Source organism: Cariama cristata, unplaced genomic scaffold, assembly GCF_000690535.1.
Source record: "Cariama cristata isolate BGI_N322 unplaced genomic scaffold, ASM69053v1 scaffold15579, whole genome shotgun sequence".
Lineage (NCBI taxonomy): Eukaryota > Metazoa > Chordata > Aves > Cariamiformes > Cariamidae > Cariama > Cariama cristata.
Window position 1 is genome coordinate 62,328 of NW_009635411.1, and position 17,536 is coordinate 79,863.

The 17,536-nt window shown below is 35.6% G+C and overlaps 1 protein-coding gene across 1 annotated transcript in view; it reads right to left on the minus strand.

The window, feature by feature from the left end:
- The window catches only part of ASCC3 (activating signal cointegrator 1 complex subunit 3), a 103,707-nt gene that overhangs the window by 46,036 nt on the left and 40,135 nt on the right, over positions 1-17,536 (minus strand). Inside the window, exons 18-21 of the mRNA XM_009707542.1 lie at positions 10,104-10,241; positions 9,882-10,002; positions 6,288-6,420; positions 4,113-4,238 (exon numbers count right to left, since the gene is read on the minus strand). Coding sequence (XP_009705844.1) covers positions 4,113-4,238; positions 6,288-6,420; positions 9,882-10,002; positions 10,104-10,241 — 518 coding nt within the window. The remainder of the gene's footprint in view (positions 1-4,112; positions 4,239-6,287; positions 6,421-9,881; positions 10,003-10,103; positions 10,242-17,536) is intronic.

Here is a 17,536-nt window from a genome sequence, read left to right on the forward strand (position 1 = left end):
TGCTGCCAAATCTTCCCATTTTCTCTCTTAATCTTAGTTAATTTAACTTTCTTCAGTAATCCTCCCTTCTGAGATAATTCCAAACTAGCCCTAAAATTCTGAGTAACTGTGGTTTTGTCACTGAAATATATATTATTCTATTCTGACCGGCTGATACGAGCTGTCACCTCAATACCAGAAACTATATTGGAACAGTATATAATCATAATATTTATTCAGATGTTTTATTCACATGTTATTAGACATGCTCAGCTAGTCATATTGAGAAAAGGAAATTTTAAGTAAAATATGTCTATAATGATAAGAGCATCAGTCTGAGATAATTTAATTATAATTTATACTACATTATGCTTTCACTCCAGAAAACTTCGTAAGACTGACATAAAATTAAAAAAAATCCCAACCCTTAATAATAATTCTCAGAATGAATTAATAAAACAATTTCTTCAGGTCTTCACAAGGAATTTACAGAGAAAACTGATTTTATAAGTGTGTACATATACACACACACACACACTTAATATAAATATATATTTAATAAGTACATAAAACCCCCCCCACATTTTAACAGTTATGTGATGTGTGCTCTCAGAATATCTAAAAATTAACTTTTCAAATGAAAGCTGATTCTGCTTAACTTTACATATGTTGTAAATTTCCATTTCTCTTTTACTGCACGTGTCTCTGGAAAATATCATAACCTGATTTACAGAAAATGTTTCCCATAGCCATTTCTCTTTTGTAGAAAGTTGCAGATTATAATCTTTTATAAGGGTAAAACAATGAAATAGTCAAGGAATTTCAGCCAAGGAAAGAAGACAGATGAGCCTCTCAAAAAACAGTCCCTTTCAAAGAACAGGGCACTTTGCTGATCTGTCTTGTCTGATCTTGACTAAGTAAAGAACATATCGACTAATGTTGTATGGAGAAAGGAGAACATGTTGTAGTACTTGACCGAAGTAGCACAGAAACTTTGACTTAACGTGCAAATCCAAACCCCTCTACATTTAGGAGTAGTTGCTTTGGGGGAGGGAAAGAACAGGGAAGAAACTCTGGATATTGAGACTGATACACTTTGATGAACAGTTTTATTCAGATCATCCCTCTCATTTGCACATCATCTCTTGAAGAGCATGCACATGACTAGTCAGTATGGCTCTGAACAAAACTAGCACTCGGTTAACTCCACTTCCCCAGATCAACAGCTCAATTACTCCTCTTCACTAAACAGTTAAAACCCATTTCAGAGATCTCAAGACACAGGGGTTCAGCAAACAAGAAAACTAAAATGGTTTGATGAAAAGAAGTATTGTAACATGCAAAGATTTTCAGCAACACCATCAAAAAGCCATTATCACAAGTCTAACAAATGATCTCAACTGTGCCAGAAAAACTTCCGTAATGGCTGCATGTGTAGAAGAAACCTGGATACTTAGAGCAAAAGGGTACTTTGATCTCTATCTCACAAGAAAGGTACATTAACATTACTTAAAGAGTACAAATTGTAGGCATTCAGTAAGGCATTTTATGATACTGGATTGGAATAGAATGATCCTAGATTTGTTTATGCAGCTTTAATATACAAGTAGCTAAAACTGGCAATAAATGAGAATATAAATCTTCTGCATATTATCTAAGCCCATTATTTTGGGGATTTACAGCATCACATGCAATGACTTTTATGCCAATGAATCCCAAGGCAATTTACCAGCCACGCATACGAGAATCACCTATTCACCACGAAGGTACAATCACCTGCTGGCTGGAAAATAGTTCTTGTTTCGCAGTGGAGAGAAAGTCAACAGCAGTGCTGCGGGGCAGGACATGATAAAGAACACCGTATCAAGTGACACTGAGTGGGTACTGTGTAACTACCCAAACCAAAATTCAGCCATTGTGCTCCTACTCATTTGAAAAAAATAAACCCCCAAACCTTTGGATTATTAAGGGCCACAAATAGTTCTTGTTTGGTAATATCAATCATTTCATATGCTCATCTATGGCACAGTAAACTCCATTACCGTATTGCAATTTATTCAAAGTCATCTCAACTATCACTGACTTCTGTTTTTAAAACTCTTCGGGTTTCCTTTGATGTATCTCATTCAAAGACCAACCATGCTGCAACTGCTTGGCTCATAGGAAGTCTGAAAATACCACAGATAGTAGGTCCAGGAATTCTATGAACTGGCTAGTTTAGTAACTTCGGATGAAACTTCATAGAATTTATTATCGTGTCAAAGAAGGGAAAGCGTGCACATCCGTTGCTTTTCCCCTTGGTACCTAGAAGTGTCCTCTTTGACACAGTCAATAATATCCTTCATTTTTCTCCCTGCATGACTGAGTACAGAAGGAATGCTGAGTACCTCCGTGGGGATGAGACAAGGCAAAAGCAGCACAACTTGTGAACTATTCCAACCCATGTGTGTGGCGTTCCAAAGACTAATTTATTTAGAAACTTCCATATGCATTCCTATCCTGCCTTTATCGACATGATTAGTCAAGATCTGTTCATCTTGTTTCTCAACAGAAAGGCTCTCCATCTCACTATGAAATATAGTGGGTTTTTTCTTTTTTTTTTTTTCTCCTCGCCCCTAACTTTCTTCCCACAATCCTCTCAGAATAGCAGAACTTTTGCTTAAAAGTTGATATTGTGATAACTTCAGATTTCACTTTCCATGACACTGCACATTAAAGAAACTACTGAGAAAAAAGAACCATCAGTCGACATGCCAACCTCATACTCCAGTGGGAATCTTCTTTTATAACAGGAAAAGCTTGCCTATTAAACGAAATGACTACATTTGTATATTCTATACTTACCTTTGGGCTATATGTTGTGTCTTAAAAATCTGCCTACCACAGATACCACATGAGCAAAGCTTGCCAAAACCAAATCAACAAAATCACTAACATAGCAATTCAAGAGTAAAACATTTTAAAATAACGTTATTTATTCTTTATACTAAAAAAGAATAGTGGTTGCAGTGGCATAGTTTTTAACATCAGTTGAAGTATGGATCATGTGTAAATTCCAAAGTCATACAGATAAACACAGCTTTACCCACACCTAACCTACACTAAACCAGAATTTAGCTGTTTGTCACTCTCAGGGGAGAAATACCTTCCACATAAATGTATTCATTTTGTTCGTTATGAAGGGAGAGAACTGAATATGTTTTCTCTAGTTTACAGTTCTAACACTCTGCATTTTTCATTTCCCAAGAAGATTAGACAGAAATTCTGTTTTGTGGGAGATTCTCAGCATAGAACTATATGCAGAATTCAAAACTAATGAAGACCAAAAGAGTATTAAAGGAAATTATTTTATCACCTGCAGGCTCCCACCAGCAGTTGCCCATAAAGAACCCAGATGAAAATTCACCCAAACGTTATGGATATTAACATGATTTCAGAAGTACAACACGCTGGAGTACATCAAGAAATATTTAGTGCTATAAATGCCTAATTCTTTATTAGCCGCATTATTTTGGTGGGTGAATGATCACACGATAGGTAACATATCATTTACTCAAAACAATGTTGTGGCAAAGGCAGGCTACATTGCTGGAACAGCTCAGAATGATCTGCATACCAGCTGGAGCTAGGCAGGATGATAACAATCATTGAAAATATTGCACACATGGTTCCACCAGGATATCCTAATGAAAGTAAACTTTATCACAGAGAAACAGCTGATAGCTATTCTCTCATTTATTAGGAAAATCCAGGTCTTAATAGATTTTCTAGAGAAAACTGGGCAGAACATATCAATGTGGTAGCTAAAAAAAAGTAACACATTATAAATATAGTACCTAAAGGAATGTGATAATCTGGAGCTTTATTTTAGGGATGCTGATGTAGCCCTCCCAATAAGGCTATTCTATAGTTGTCACTAAATTGTAAAATTACCTGCCAAGAAATGCATTTATATTTAGAGAAAAAAAATATTAAAAAAATACGCACACAAGTTTATTCCATGTGTGGGCCAGTAATGCTCCTACATGGAGCTTCCTAAGTATTCTAAGCTCCATCAGCAGCGGTATCACCTTTGGATCAACTCTACCCTCAAGTTACCTTTAGATTAAATTGCATTTGTATTTTATACTCACGTTGGGTTCATTATAAGTCGACGGAAGAAATAAGTCCAGGTGATATAATCCATTGCATCCTGCTTAGAAGTAATAGTTCCAGCAGCTATTTCAGCATTCAAGTGGTCAGCCAGCACTTCTAACAAGCTGAAGAACAGGGAACAGGAGGACTTAGCTGACTTTACAATCACAAAGACAGGTAATATATTTTGTAGAGTTGTGCATTAAAAGGTTTATTACTTTTAATCTGAAAATATTATATATTTATCTTCCGGTAAAAGAGAAGAGGGGAAGAAGGGGGAATGTAATTGCAAGGTCAGTCATCTTCTTTACATGATAGTGGAATGAAGCTCAAATTATTTTTTGATTGGACCAAGAATGCACAAGTTTAAGTCACTCATGGAATGTATTCAGTTGGAGCTACAAACTGGTAACTTCTGAATACTGTATGTTGACCATATGATCGTGCTGGTTTAATCCAATAGAGAATCATATGGAAAGACAAACAGGAAATGAAACAGTGGCAATAGCTTAGCTAATACTTGACAAATACTTGAGGGCTATTAAAATTACATCAAAACTGCTTTCCCCAGATTTTGCCTCATCTTCGTCCAATGTGAAAAAAAAAAAGACAGAGAGAGAAAAAAAAAAAAGAGCAGCTACTTTTACCCAGAAAGATCTAAACTCAGAAACACAGAAGAACAAAAGCAGTTTAAAATGATTCTTACGAAGTAAAACACTGTTTAGTGTCTTTAAATGGAACAAAGACCTCCATTAGGGTATCTAATGAGATCATGCCTGGCTAGAGTTCAATCAGGGAATGGCAAATATCCTTAAGGATCAACCTAATTTTTGTTGTATTATATTTCTTTTTTCTCCTGTTCTTTAACTAAAGGTAAAGAATAATTTGGTGTGAGTAGCTGTTTTACTGCTCTATACCACTGATCACACGCATCTGAAGATAAGAACTGCAGATGTTCTACCCAAATTGTCCAACAGAAACTGGACGGATGACTCAATAGCTATTCCACAATAAAGAATGTTCCCTCTTTTGCTCCTAACGTGCTATATTTCAGAGCCATGATCAGTGAGAGCACAAGGCCTGTCATACCAGTTCTGTACTCAAGTCTTACAACTAATACATAGACAATGGGTTTTAGAAAAAACTTTAATTAAAAAAATATGAATTTTAATTTTACAAATTGGAAATGCTACACAAAGCTGATAAATCTGCTCTTTGATAGAACAGATGGGAAAGCGTTCTAAAACTAAAAACCCTCCAAAAACCCCCAAACAGTTTCTCTTTGAAGCTATGAAGTCTGTTACTTCAAATACTTGATCATAAAAGAGACCAAGACAACTTGAAGTTCATCAGTTCACAACCTACACAGAACTTAACAAGATTGCTATTAATATGTGAATCTTCATCTGAACATTTATCAAATATTGTTTATAGTAAAAGATGCTTTATTTGAAGTCTGAGAATTCCTCCATGAAATATGCATCTATAGGAAACTGATGTAACTAGTTCTGCTTCTCATTGAACAAATAAGTATATTATAAATATCAAAACCAAGGCACGAGTTACACTATGCTGGACAGCAAACTTTGTATCAACTAAGTTTAGAGAGGCTGCAAAACAGGTGGTTTCTTCAGAAATGTTTCTACATTTCTGAGAAAAATATTGCAATTTTGAAGTGAAAGATGTGTTGAAAGTATATTAGTTTACACCATGCAGATTTCTTTTTGAACTTGTGGGATTCTGAAGATGTGATATCTATAAAGGTACAAGCATTCTAGGTAAAAAGTGCTAGAAACTCACCTGTTCTTTTTCCTATTAAGAATTTGTCACAGAACTTCCGAGAGGGTTCTGAGGATCATATATAGTTGTCCTACACACTGGCCTTGAAGAATAGTTTGTGGTCTGATTCAAATATCTGAGCCAACACTCAGAACCAGAGAAGCATTTGTAGTATCATCTGGGAATGAACTAAAGACCTCAACAGTGCTTCAAAACTCATGGAAGAAAGGATTTTTCTGCATAAAGATGGAGAATATTTTTTTGAAAATAATTTTCCTCTAGGACCCCAATATTTAGGAGATATTTGGCACAGGAATTTTGTTTCACTTTTCTCTATCCCTCATTTGCAGTATTGTTTATAGTTTGATCAGCTTTTCTGATTGCTTTATCTTTACCTTGATTCCACTGGGAAAGGTTCATAAAGGAATTTTTTGTAGAAGTCTTTCTTAATATCATGAACTAGAATTACAGCTTTTCCTTGGTCATCAAACTGCGGTCTGCCAGCACGCCCCATCATCTGAAGTACATCTGCCAAAGAAACAATAATGTATAAACCAAATGTATTTATTTGAATGAATAAATAAACGCACATTATACAGATGTAAATACAATACAGGATTTGTGGATTTCTTTGGCCTTGTATGCCCTATTGGTTTTGATACGTTACTTTTTTTCCATCTCAGACAAATTTACGATGAACTTCTTTCTGGCTGAGACTATCTTCCTGCATACTTGAAGACCACCCACTGCAACAGAATCCAAGCTAACATCTAATATAAATTGCCTCTACTCTCCTTCCATTTCACACCCTTCCCTTGTTTGATCACATGCAATTAAAGATGATGAGTAAGAGAACTTATGAAGCCTACAATGGCAACTGTCTATTATTTCTTAATTTTCAAGTATTTGACTTCACAATAATAAAAGTTCCTTGTATAAGCTTTTCTGCTATATATGATTTCGTAGCTTTTAAACATTCTAGAGATAAAATGAGAAAGGCAAATTCTAATGAACGACAGCTACGATCTTTACCACTTAAACTTCAGGATGAGTTATATTAGTTATTAGCACTGGAGTAGAGATGGTTTCATATCATATGTTGTCCCTATATCAGATCACGATGTACAAATTTAAAAGCAGGTACAGCTAAAGCTTACCTCTACTACTCCGCCTACACATCATTACTTGCAAATACTAGTTAATGATTTCTATAAACACTGAAAATACTAGTTTATACAAAACAGGCTCAACTTGCCAGCCAGCTACCAAGATAAGTATGCTTATCATCTATTTGTTTGTGTCTTTTCATAGTCTGAGAAGTGCATCTGCATAGGGTGTTCTGTGCCTTATTCAACAGAACTCCAATTCCTTTTTGGTGTCTCCAACTGCTATTTAACTTTGAAGAAACAATGGAAAGCAATTCATAAGTAAGTCTTACATCTTTATTTTAAAACTTATGTTTTGCATATTCTCTACCTGCACAACATGTGGCTTGCAGCACCTGGCATTTTGCAAAGTGATTTTTTTGGCTTCAGAATCCGTAAGCTTTTGGCCTAATGGTCAGTTGGGGAAGGAAAAGCCAGAAGGTGTAGAATGGGATACAGCAACGGAGCACGATAGCAGAAACAGCCCGATGATGATAAACAGTTTACGGTAACACATTATCACTTGCGTACCCACGAGCTATATAGACAGCAATGTTTTTTATCAGTTTATTCCTTTTAAGAGTGACAAGAAAATCTAAAATGAAACTTGTTTCAAAATGATGTTTCTGAATAGGTATGGACACAGGAGGGTGATGAAACTTCTTGCTGTTCTAATGTGGTGAATTAAATTGTGCATAATACCATATAGGAAATGGCTTTATTAAAAAGTGTCAGGAAATTATTTTTGCCAATACCCACTATGTAATTACTCAAACCCAATATTTTCTTTACTGACTATATGTTGCTTGGCTGCTTTTAATCACTGGACTAAACTCCTGAAATGTTAAATATGATCCAACTGGCTGGCTGACTAAATGTCTGGTAACTGAGAAAAGGCTCTCCCCTAAACCTCTGACTTCACTCAGAGGAGTATTTTTACTTATTTTGAAATTACTGAACACTCCAGAATGACTCATTCTGCTCTCAGCTGCTTCCTTGGAGCCAAATGCATCCCTGATACAGAAAGGTAACTTAAGCAGGAAGAAACCAAGTTATACCATGACGGAACAGTGAAGGCATAACTTGAGGGCAGCATTAAAGACAGTATTGCGAAATTTTTGGAAGTATTTCAGAAAGAAATTCATTACTTTTTCATTTTATTGCTGCTGCAAAACTGACTACCTATCCACAGAACTTCCAGATGCATAAATATTCTCTAGAAAGTTAAAAATAAAAATGCTCTAAGCAAACCACACCACATGTTTCTTCATAAAGTAAGGAATCTGCATTTTCTGCTGCAGTGCAGACAACAAAATCTAAATGCTTCCATCACAGCTGGTAGTATTCCATCCACCCCCTCGTCCCCAAAGTCTTACTGAAAATTCAAGACTTGAACAACTCCCAAAATGTCCAAGTCACCTGAATTCAAAAAGGCAATAAAGAGACAATGTATAAGCATTCCCTAAAGCCTTTGTGAGTACTTGTACAACAGATTTCTACAACAGCACAGTGAGTCTTCAACGCTTATGGAGTTTCTCATTTCTTTTGAATATATTATTTTCTCTATTACTGATCTCTGACAGCCCCACAGATTCAACATAATATTTAAAACTTCATTTGATTTATTTCCTCACCACTTTTCCCCATTCAGTAATAAAGTCAGTTGTCACTATTCTTCCAGTCGGGCCGAGCGAGATACTACTACTCTGCAGAGACCGTTTGTACTAGGTTTACGTCAGCCAAAGTCTGTCACAAAACGCAAGTGTGCATGGCTAAGCTCCCAGGTCATACCAGAATCTTTGAACAAGAGAGTTGGTCTGGAAATTGATCCCAAGTTTCCTGCAGAGCACAAACCACTAAATTAAGCTCTATGATGGGTTACTTGGAGAAGTAACCCCTGTAGTATTTTCAGTTTGAGCTTTTTTTCATTAGTAAGCTTCTCTTGCTGAAAAGAGTGCGTGATTAAAAAGATGCAAGCTTTCTATTTACATTACAAGTAACATTTAGATTGTCCTTAGGTGTACACATCTCTCGCATAGTATAGGATTATTTAATAATAAACTTTCTCTTGTGAAGAGGGGAAGGGAAAACAGAACAGGAAACCTGGAATAAATTTAGCTTGTCCTCATTCTTCAAGCTTAGTACCATCCAGACAAATATTCTGCCTGCTTGAACTCTGAAAGAAGTTCTTCCATGGCTCACTTTCTTAAGCTTGTTTAAAACATTGCAGAACAGTTTATGAAAAGCGCAGTTTACCAGAGCCAGAAAGTAATGAAAGTCTTTATCAAACCAGAAATTCAAATATTTAATTTAGCTGTTTATTTCTGAAGTATCACTTACATCGCTGAAGATACTAGACTAGTTAAGGTTTTTCATTTACTGTCAAGTGACTACGTATAAATTTTATGTTCTCATACAGGAGTGATTCAACTGTTGGATTTCAAACCATGGCTAAGTTTACTGTTAAAAATCTGTTTCTATTTAAAAAAGGTTTCAAAAATGAAAAGAATGATTTGCATAAAACCTCCTTTTATAAAATTAACTAGGTAGCCAAATATGACTTTATATTGCCCCTTTACTTGTTTAATGTCTACTTTGGATGATGCACATTAAAGGAATTTAGCATGAAAAAAGATTTGCAAAACAGAAATGTTTTCATTATTACATAAAATCTTAAAGAGTTCTCTTATAACTTGCATTAAACAAAGAATCCTTTTCCTCAGCACTTCTACTCTCTACCCAAATTAAGTATTTTCAGTGATCAGTTACTAAATAATTCAGATATTTTGCATATGCTTGAAATACATTTCAGCATAAGAGCATTTCCATAATTTATAGGAGTACCTGTAATGGGATAATCCACGTAACGCCTTGTTTTTCCATCATAGTATTCTGTTCCTTTAACAATTACTAAATGAGCTGGAAAATTTACACCCCAAGCTAATGTGCTTGTGGCAATGAGAACCTAAAACAGAAAGAAAGATTAATGAGGTATATGTAACAAAAAGCCAACTTTTAAAATTCCATGTAAAACTCATTACGGCAGGATTCAAAGGACAAATGTACCTGGATTTTGCAGTTCACAAACAATTCTTCCACAGTTTTCCTGTCTCTCTCATGCAGACCCGCATGGTGCATGCCTATTCCAAAAGCAAGTGTCAGCTTCAGATTTGAATCTCTGACAGTGACTATAATGTCATTCATCTGTAACAGAAAAAATAGTTGCATGTTTTAAAACAGATTACTCAGAAGTTTTAAACTTTTAAGGTTGTGTTATTTTTTTTGTTATACCAAGGATAATTTGCTCAATGCTGTTTATACAAAGAGGAAAACAGTCTTCAGTCTCTAAACAGTCTGGTTTTACTTGAAAAAAATAAATCACATACTATATTAATGATGGGAGGAATACAAAATGCACATGACTTTATTGACACACTAAGTAGGACAGATAAGGAAATGAAAATGCTGAAAATAGCTTGACAGGTCTGGCAAATGCTGTGCATTCTGCTCTGTGTTCGTTTAATGCAATCCCTAGCATCAAAGGGGTTAGAATCAGTACAAAAACATAGCAAATCCCTCCAACCAGTAACATAGTAACAGTCATGAAAAATAAATTTGGTGCTCTCTAATGCCTATGAAAAGACAGACACAGTTCTTCCGTTTGATAATTCTGCAATTATTCATCAAAAAATTTCCTATTCACATGCTGAAACGCAAATTAATTTGAAATTTTTGAGTGTGAGTTTGTAATTTATAGACTCAAACCCTATAGCAAAACCCAACATACAAGAAGTGTCTTCATTTAAAACTTTTAGCAGTCCAGACAAAAAGCTATTTTTTATTACTATTACTATTTTTTCCAAATCTCATGTGAATGACTACTTGGAATCATTTTGACCACTATCATTCTAACTATATTTCTTGCTTATGTTTTCAAGTAACAAATTCCATATTAAACTCATTTATTTCTGTAGACAACCTCTGTGAAAAGCCCCTCACTAGTAACAAACAAGAGCTTTATAACTTCTGTCTTGTTTAATGATATTACCCCCTCAATATTCCTTCTGTTGTTTTATTTCTAGGGTCATTGATTATTTTATGTGATTTTAATATAATTATAGCCAGGAACTTTCAAACCTCATCTCTTTTTAGTGGTTTCCTGGTGCCACCAGCAGTGGCATGATGATATTGCATACTTACAGGCAGCATCACTCACGGTTAACCTAGGAGGTATAGCCAAGGTTAGAGAAAAAACTGTAGTGTAGTAACTGAAGAATTCGGGCCAAGTATTCAGTCTCATCTTGGACTGAGTATCTCAAAGTACTGAGATATGACACCTGCATGAGTGCAGTGATATCTTCATTTCCACTTAGGACTCTCAGGTGTTAGACTTCTGATGTTCAAAATTGTAACCTTCTCCAAATATTTCCTGGGTTTTATAATTCTCAGACATTAATGTTAATAAAATTATTCACATATCTAAACCCAAGTAACATATGTCACTACTATCACAAAAAAAAAAAAAAAAATCCTTAAAAGGTACAAAAAAGCCAGAGAACATAATAGTCCATATTCAGGATCTAAAAGAAAACCCAAACAGTATAGATTTTGTAAATCAATCAATTTTGTCAGGAAGAGCAAATTGCAATGCATTTAAAAAAGTCTATTTGTTGAAGTAGTATTGACTAACAGAACCAGAACTGATGGAAGTAACAGAGAACCTAATTAAAAAAAAAATTTGTTCAAGTTTTGGCTTGGTCCAATCCATTTCATCTGTCAATGGAAGCTCCTAAACTTTATTTTCCCTCACAACACAGTTGCCTGGATGTTCCTGAGAGTTTCCCATGTTATAAGACATGGAAGGTTTGTTGTATAAACTGAGCTGGCATGTATCAAAGAAAAGGATGCTTACAGAAGAAAAGAGTGAAAGGGACTATAAAACACTGAAAGGAAAGGAAGCAGAAAGAAAAAAGCAATGAATTGAGAAGTGAGGAGGGGATAAGTCTATTTAGGAAAGGGAAACAAGAAGAAGGGTAGAGAAGTAGAAGAAACTAAAGAACTGAATGAAAGGAGGATATGTTAAAGGATAAAGTTTAGCTATCTAGATGCAATCAGCAAACCTTTGATTTCTCTAGTTGACATGTAGACATGTGACTGCAGTGTAGACAACATGAATTACGACCCAACTTAAAGATTTTTTTTCTTCTAAGAAAAAAAAAGCTCGATAGAATGAGAACCTGTATACCATTTTCTCTATAATTATGACCATCAACAACCATTATTAAATATATTTTTGAACCTATTAATGTTTTTTATACTATGGATTTATGAAGTGGTACTAGCACTGCACGGGCTCCTTATGCTTAGACAGACACTTTGAGAAACAATAGTTATACATATACATTTGACAGGGAATTAAGATGAAAAAGTAGAAAACAGCACTGGTAAATATCAGAGAAACAAACGAAAGAATTAACGCATTTACATTTTACACATTTTCTCATTCAAAAAATTACAAAAGATATTATACTACTGAATTAATTTTTCTCCTCCCCACCAAGAATCATCACCTTATGATAGTTATGTCTTTAATGTAAGGGAACAAGTCAGTTCCAATGACACTTATTTCATTATTCACAGGAGCAGAATATGGCATTGGGAAAATAATGAGTCTAAACTCCCTTTTCATCTAGAAGAGTAGAGGGATCAAATTAGCTGATTTGGATTAGTCTATAGCGATTAGACTGCTCCTTCAGCAGACGTAGTTTTCCAGTGTTAGCTATTTTCAGTACAGAACCCGAGCTAAACCTTTTTGCCATGTAGTCGTCAGCATAAAACATCCTAAATTCACACTGCTGGGAATTTATACAAAGATGTTCTTCTTGCTTTTACAATCCGTGGTGGTTACTTTTTTTTTCCCCCTCTGACTTGTATTACAGCGGTGGCCTGTGGTGCCGTTAGTCATACCTGCAAAGCAGTGTAATTTACCGCAGGAAAACTAAAGAACCCTTAGCAGGAGAGCTGGCGCATGTACTACTATCCTGTCATTTTAGCAGCAGGGAATCCTAGTCATTTTTAGCTGACCCCTTACTTTCACATAAATCAATGTAACAAACATAACTATTTTACCCATAGGCACAATCCAAGGCTTAAAATTCTCAGGACAATTTATTTAAAAATATAACTCTCTTATGTCAGTGTAGTGTAAGAATATTATCACTTTCTATTAAGAAATAATGGCACAATTAGTAGGTTCATTAACCAAAACAGACACAGCATCGTGAGTATGAAACACATCTAACGTTTCTGCATTCTTATAACTTCATTACTATTTATCTTTCTGAAAACAACTGCAATGTTAACTCATAAAAGGGTAAAGAAAGAACATTTTATCTTAAGAGCAGAAAAAGCATATTAAAAATAAAATATGGAAATATACAAGGTACTGACATAAAAAACCCCATACAACACCAACGCAGGGAACTTAATGCAAGGAGGGATTTTTCCCTGAACTCCAAGACAGGCAGGATTGGGCCCATGCAGAAAAGGTTTTGCTATCCTTCGCAGATTTTTTGACGAATGAACAAAAATATCTCCCCTGCTTTCCTAATATTAGGTTGATTAGGAATCCACCCTTTAATAAAAAACCTTCGAAAACCAATTTTGGACCCTAGTAGCATTGCAAAATATTTATTATAAAAAGTTAAGTTCATTTCTACCTTCTATAGTCTAATCTCTGACCAAGCCAGATTTTTCTCAAACTAGTAAGTAGTCATTTTCTTTGTTCCTGCACATATGTAAACGGTTGAACCATTTACTTTAAGCTAATAGAACTTTTTTTATATTTTAAATTTATTATACTTAAAAAGCTTTTGTAGAAAGATAGGATTCCATTTAAGTAGATACATTACCCTGTGCCTGAAATACATTCCAGTCAGAGTATAATTCAGCAAGTTGATGACAATGCTGGCTCCAAAACAAAGGAGGAGACCAGATTGGACAAGGATGAGCTAACAGATTGTGCAGCCCAATTCTGTCCCTTTGAGTGTGATATATTGTTTCAAGATGCTAAAAACCCATACTTTCTCAAAGCGTATCTGTTGTGCTGGTTTTCCCATTTTCACAGAATCCTCATTATTAGTACTCCCTACTCTTTTCAAAGCACGTCAGACTCAGACCATATGCCACTGAATAATGCTTATCAATTGTCTAAAATGCCCAATAGAAGAAAGATGTGCCAAATGAAAGAATCGTGAAAGTTACGAAGTCTTTTACAAAAATAATTACATATTTCACATCTGCTACAGATGTTAAGTGAAATAAAAACATCTCCTTGTTATAACTAAATGTTAATTTTTTACGACACACTTTTGTGTCATAAAACCAACATCTTGTAGAAGGAAGTTGAACTTCTATAATGAGCGAAACACTTAGAAATCATTCTTGGGTACCCTCCTGATCTTTAAAGGCAGAAAAAAAAGTCATCATATAAAATGATTTTTGATGAAGAGTTGACTTATACTCCAGAACTCTCCCACAGAAAACAAGATGCCTAAAACACCTCAAATAACATTATTCAAGAAACATTTTAAAATATGGTTTAAACAGTTGAGATATAGTATTAGAATATTTAACTTAATTTACATTAAATATATAAAAACATTTAACACTAAAAATCTCATCTAAAAGACAGCAATATACCTATTCATGACACAGACCAGACTCTTCTATTCCTGTTTTATAGCACAGCATTACCTCAGAACATTAACATGGAGATAATGGGTTATTTGATTTAAAGGTTAGAGAAGGAAAAGTCATCTTTTGTCTTTCCAACAATTCTTGGGATGGGTTTTTTGTTTGCTTCGTTTTTTTAAGCAATGCAAACCAGAACTATATGGTAAAATTTAATTCACTTTCATGCATATGTCTATGCGTATTTCCACAGAGTGTATGAACACATATACAAATCCATAATTAGCACACACATGTTTATACACTCACATCTCTAAAAATCACAAAATCAGTATGGGCCTGATTCATTCTTTCGGAGTCAATGAATGCCCTTCATTCAAGTGCCCTTGAATGCAGCGGAAGCTGGCTATTGCCTGGTATGGATGCTATTGAATATTACAGTAGGTATGTTTGTGCTAAAGGATTTTAGTTATTTCTAGAGGTTTCATAAAGAACAGTCTTAACAAGACGCAGATGGTAAAATGATGCACAAAGCTGAATGCAAAAATCATTGTGGTTAAAGTTAAAACTGTGTACATGGGTACATTTCTTCTCTGTCCTTGTACTGTAAATATATATTAAAAAACCCAAGTATCTCGCCAGAGAATAAAATTCTTAAAAAAAACCCCAAACCCAACAAAAAGTCCCAAATAAGAAAACACTCTGCTCGTTTGCTGGTGAGAATTGCATTCTAACTTCAAACAATAAGTACTACTTTTTACTTTTGTTTTAGGTTAAAAACAAAAAGCACTAAAAACATTAGAGAAAAATAAATAAATTGTAAACTTGATTCTAATAAATTATGTTGTAAAAAGATTGCAACATCTGCCACCACTACAGATGTAGATGCAATTTCTGAAAGAGAAGGACTTGTTCCTCTTTAGTCAGCTCCTCATGTAGAACAGTGGAACTGATCTTACCCGAGCTTACCGTCACAAACTGGTGGCACTGTCTGTTTCCAAAAGGATAATCTGAGCTGTCGTCCCTTTTAACAAGATAAGTAATGGGTCACAAGCTTGAACGTGACAGTCCTGGCTGACAGCTCCAAATCAGAATTTTAGCTAGAAAGTGTGTATTTAAAAATCATCTCACGATTATACAAAATAGCAGGGTAAGCATAAGGTTTTCTTTTTTCATTGGCACATTGGCATCACTGAACAATAAAAAGAAATGACTTACTCAATTTACAGGGGCAGTCTTCTCTTTGAGACGCACCGCCTGTTCACATTTCCGTCATGATGCACCTGTGCCTAAGTATAACTGGGCTGATCTTTACAGAGTGATGTCTACTGAAGAGTCCTTGCAACTACCGCAAATGACAAGGAAGGTAGCTTCAGCTGCTTCTTCACTCTTTGGTGAAAAATAAACTGTGTTGGGACTGTAAACCGTGAGAGGGCTAGAGAGCTCATTTTGGAATGTGGATGGACAACGCACCTTACAGAAAAAGAAAAAACTCCACCTCTAAGGCTCTAAGATATGTAAGTATTCTTTCTTCTTCAAGAGGCTGCCCACCCATACTCTACTTTGGGCAAACTGTGGCAGTCCTGCCTAAATCCTGAAGAACGTCTGCATGTGCTATGCATAGCAACTGGCAAATGCAGGGATGAGCTTCGAAGTATTAGCTACAAATCTCAGTAAGTAGGATATTTCTACGTCATTGGAGGTGTCCTTGTTCAGACTAAACTAGACCTGAGGTATCTGAGCGGACATTTCTTCGTAAAAAGCATGCACCTAGCCTGAAACTTAGTTGGATAGAATCTATTAAACAGATCGAACTATTGTTGTGCAACAACAGGTTCAGTAGAACTGGAAAACTGATCAGTACTAGAAACAGCAAATTTTAGCAAGCCCTGTTCAGTCTTATGAAGACTGACTGCTGCTTCAACTTTCTGAATACCTTTCAATTTTCTGAATATTGTAGGAACACAAGTAGGAGCGGGAACCTGTACATTAAGAAAAGCATCAAGGAATAACTATATCCAAACTGAATGGAGCCATCTGTAACATATATTTTTAGTAGATGGATGTAGAACAAAATTCCTTCTTGATTATAATTCAGTTGCACCTGTTAGACTACTGACCCCTCTGAGGGAAAGAACATCTCGTGTGATTCCTCCATGATCCAGGTATGCTGTTGTCTACTTTGGTGGCAACAGCTGAAGGGTTGTTTCTACACATCATTTACACATACAAATATGTATTCCAGAAGCTTCACACCAGTTCATGTCCTTTGAAATACAACTGATTGAAATATTGTCTGAATTTGATACTTGGAGCTGGGTGGCAGAGATGGGGGTGGATTTGCCTGTTATCTGAGAGTACTGCGAAGAGAAGGAGTTTTGTGAACAGAACCCTTCACGTCCTGCAAACGAGAGCCTGGTTTGGCACTACCGCTGCAGGGAGAACCTCTACAGAGAAGATGAGGGAAGCTAAGCTGATGGCATAGCCGATAAACAGGTAACAAAGATTCAGTATTGGACTCTCCCCCACTCCAATCCCTCCCCAACAAGGCCTGAAGCTCTCTGTTACCATCACAGAAAAGCTGCCATGCCGGGTAACAGAGAAAAATCACTTTTAATGGTTGTAAGAATCTGTGTCCACCTCAATATCAGTCTTCCAGCTGTTACTACGGACGGCATTGTTTACAGCATTTTAAGAAGCCTTATGAAGTCTACCCATCGGGAAGCCAACATAAACATAGACTAACATTTGGTCATCATGTAGCAAAACCAATTACACCATTAAACAAAACTAACCGAGTTCTCAAA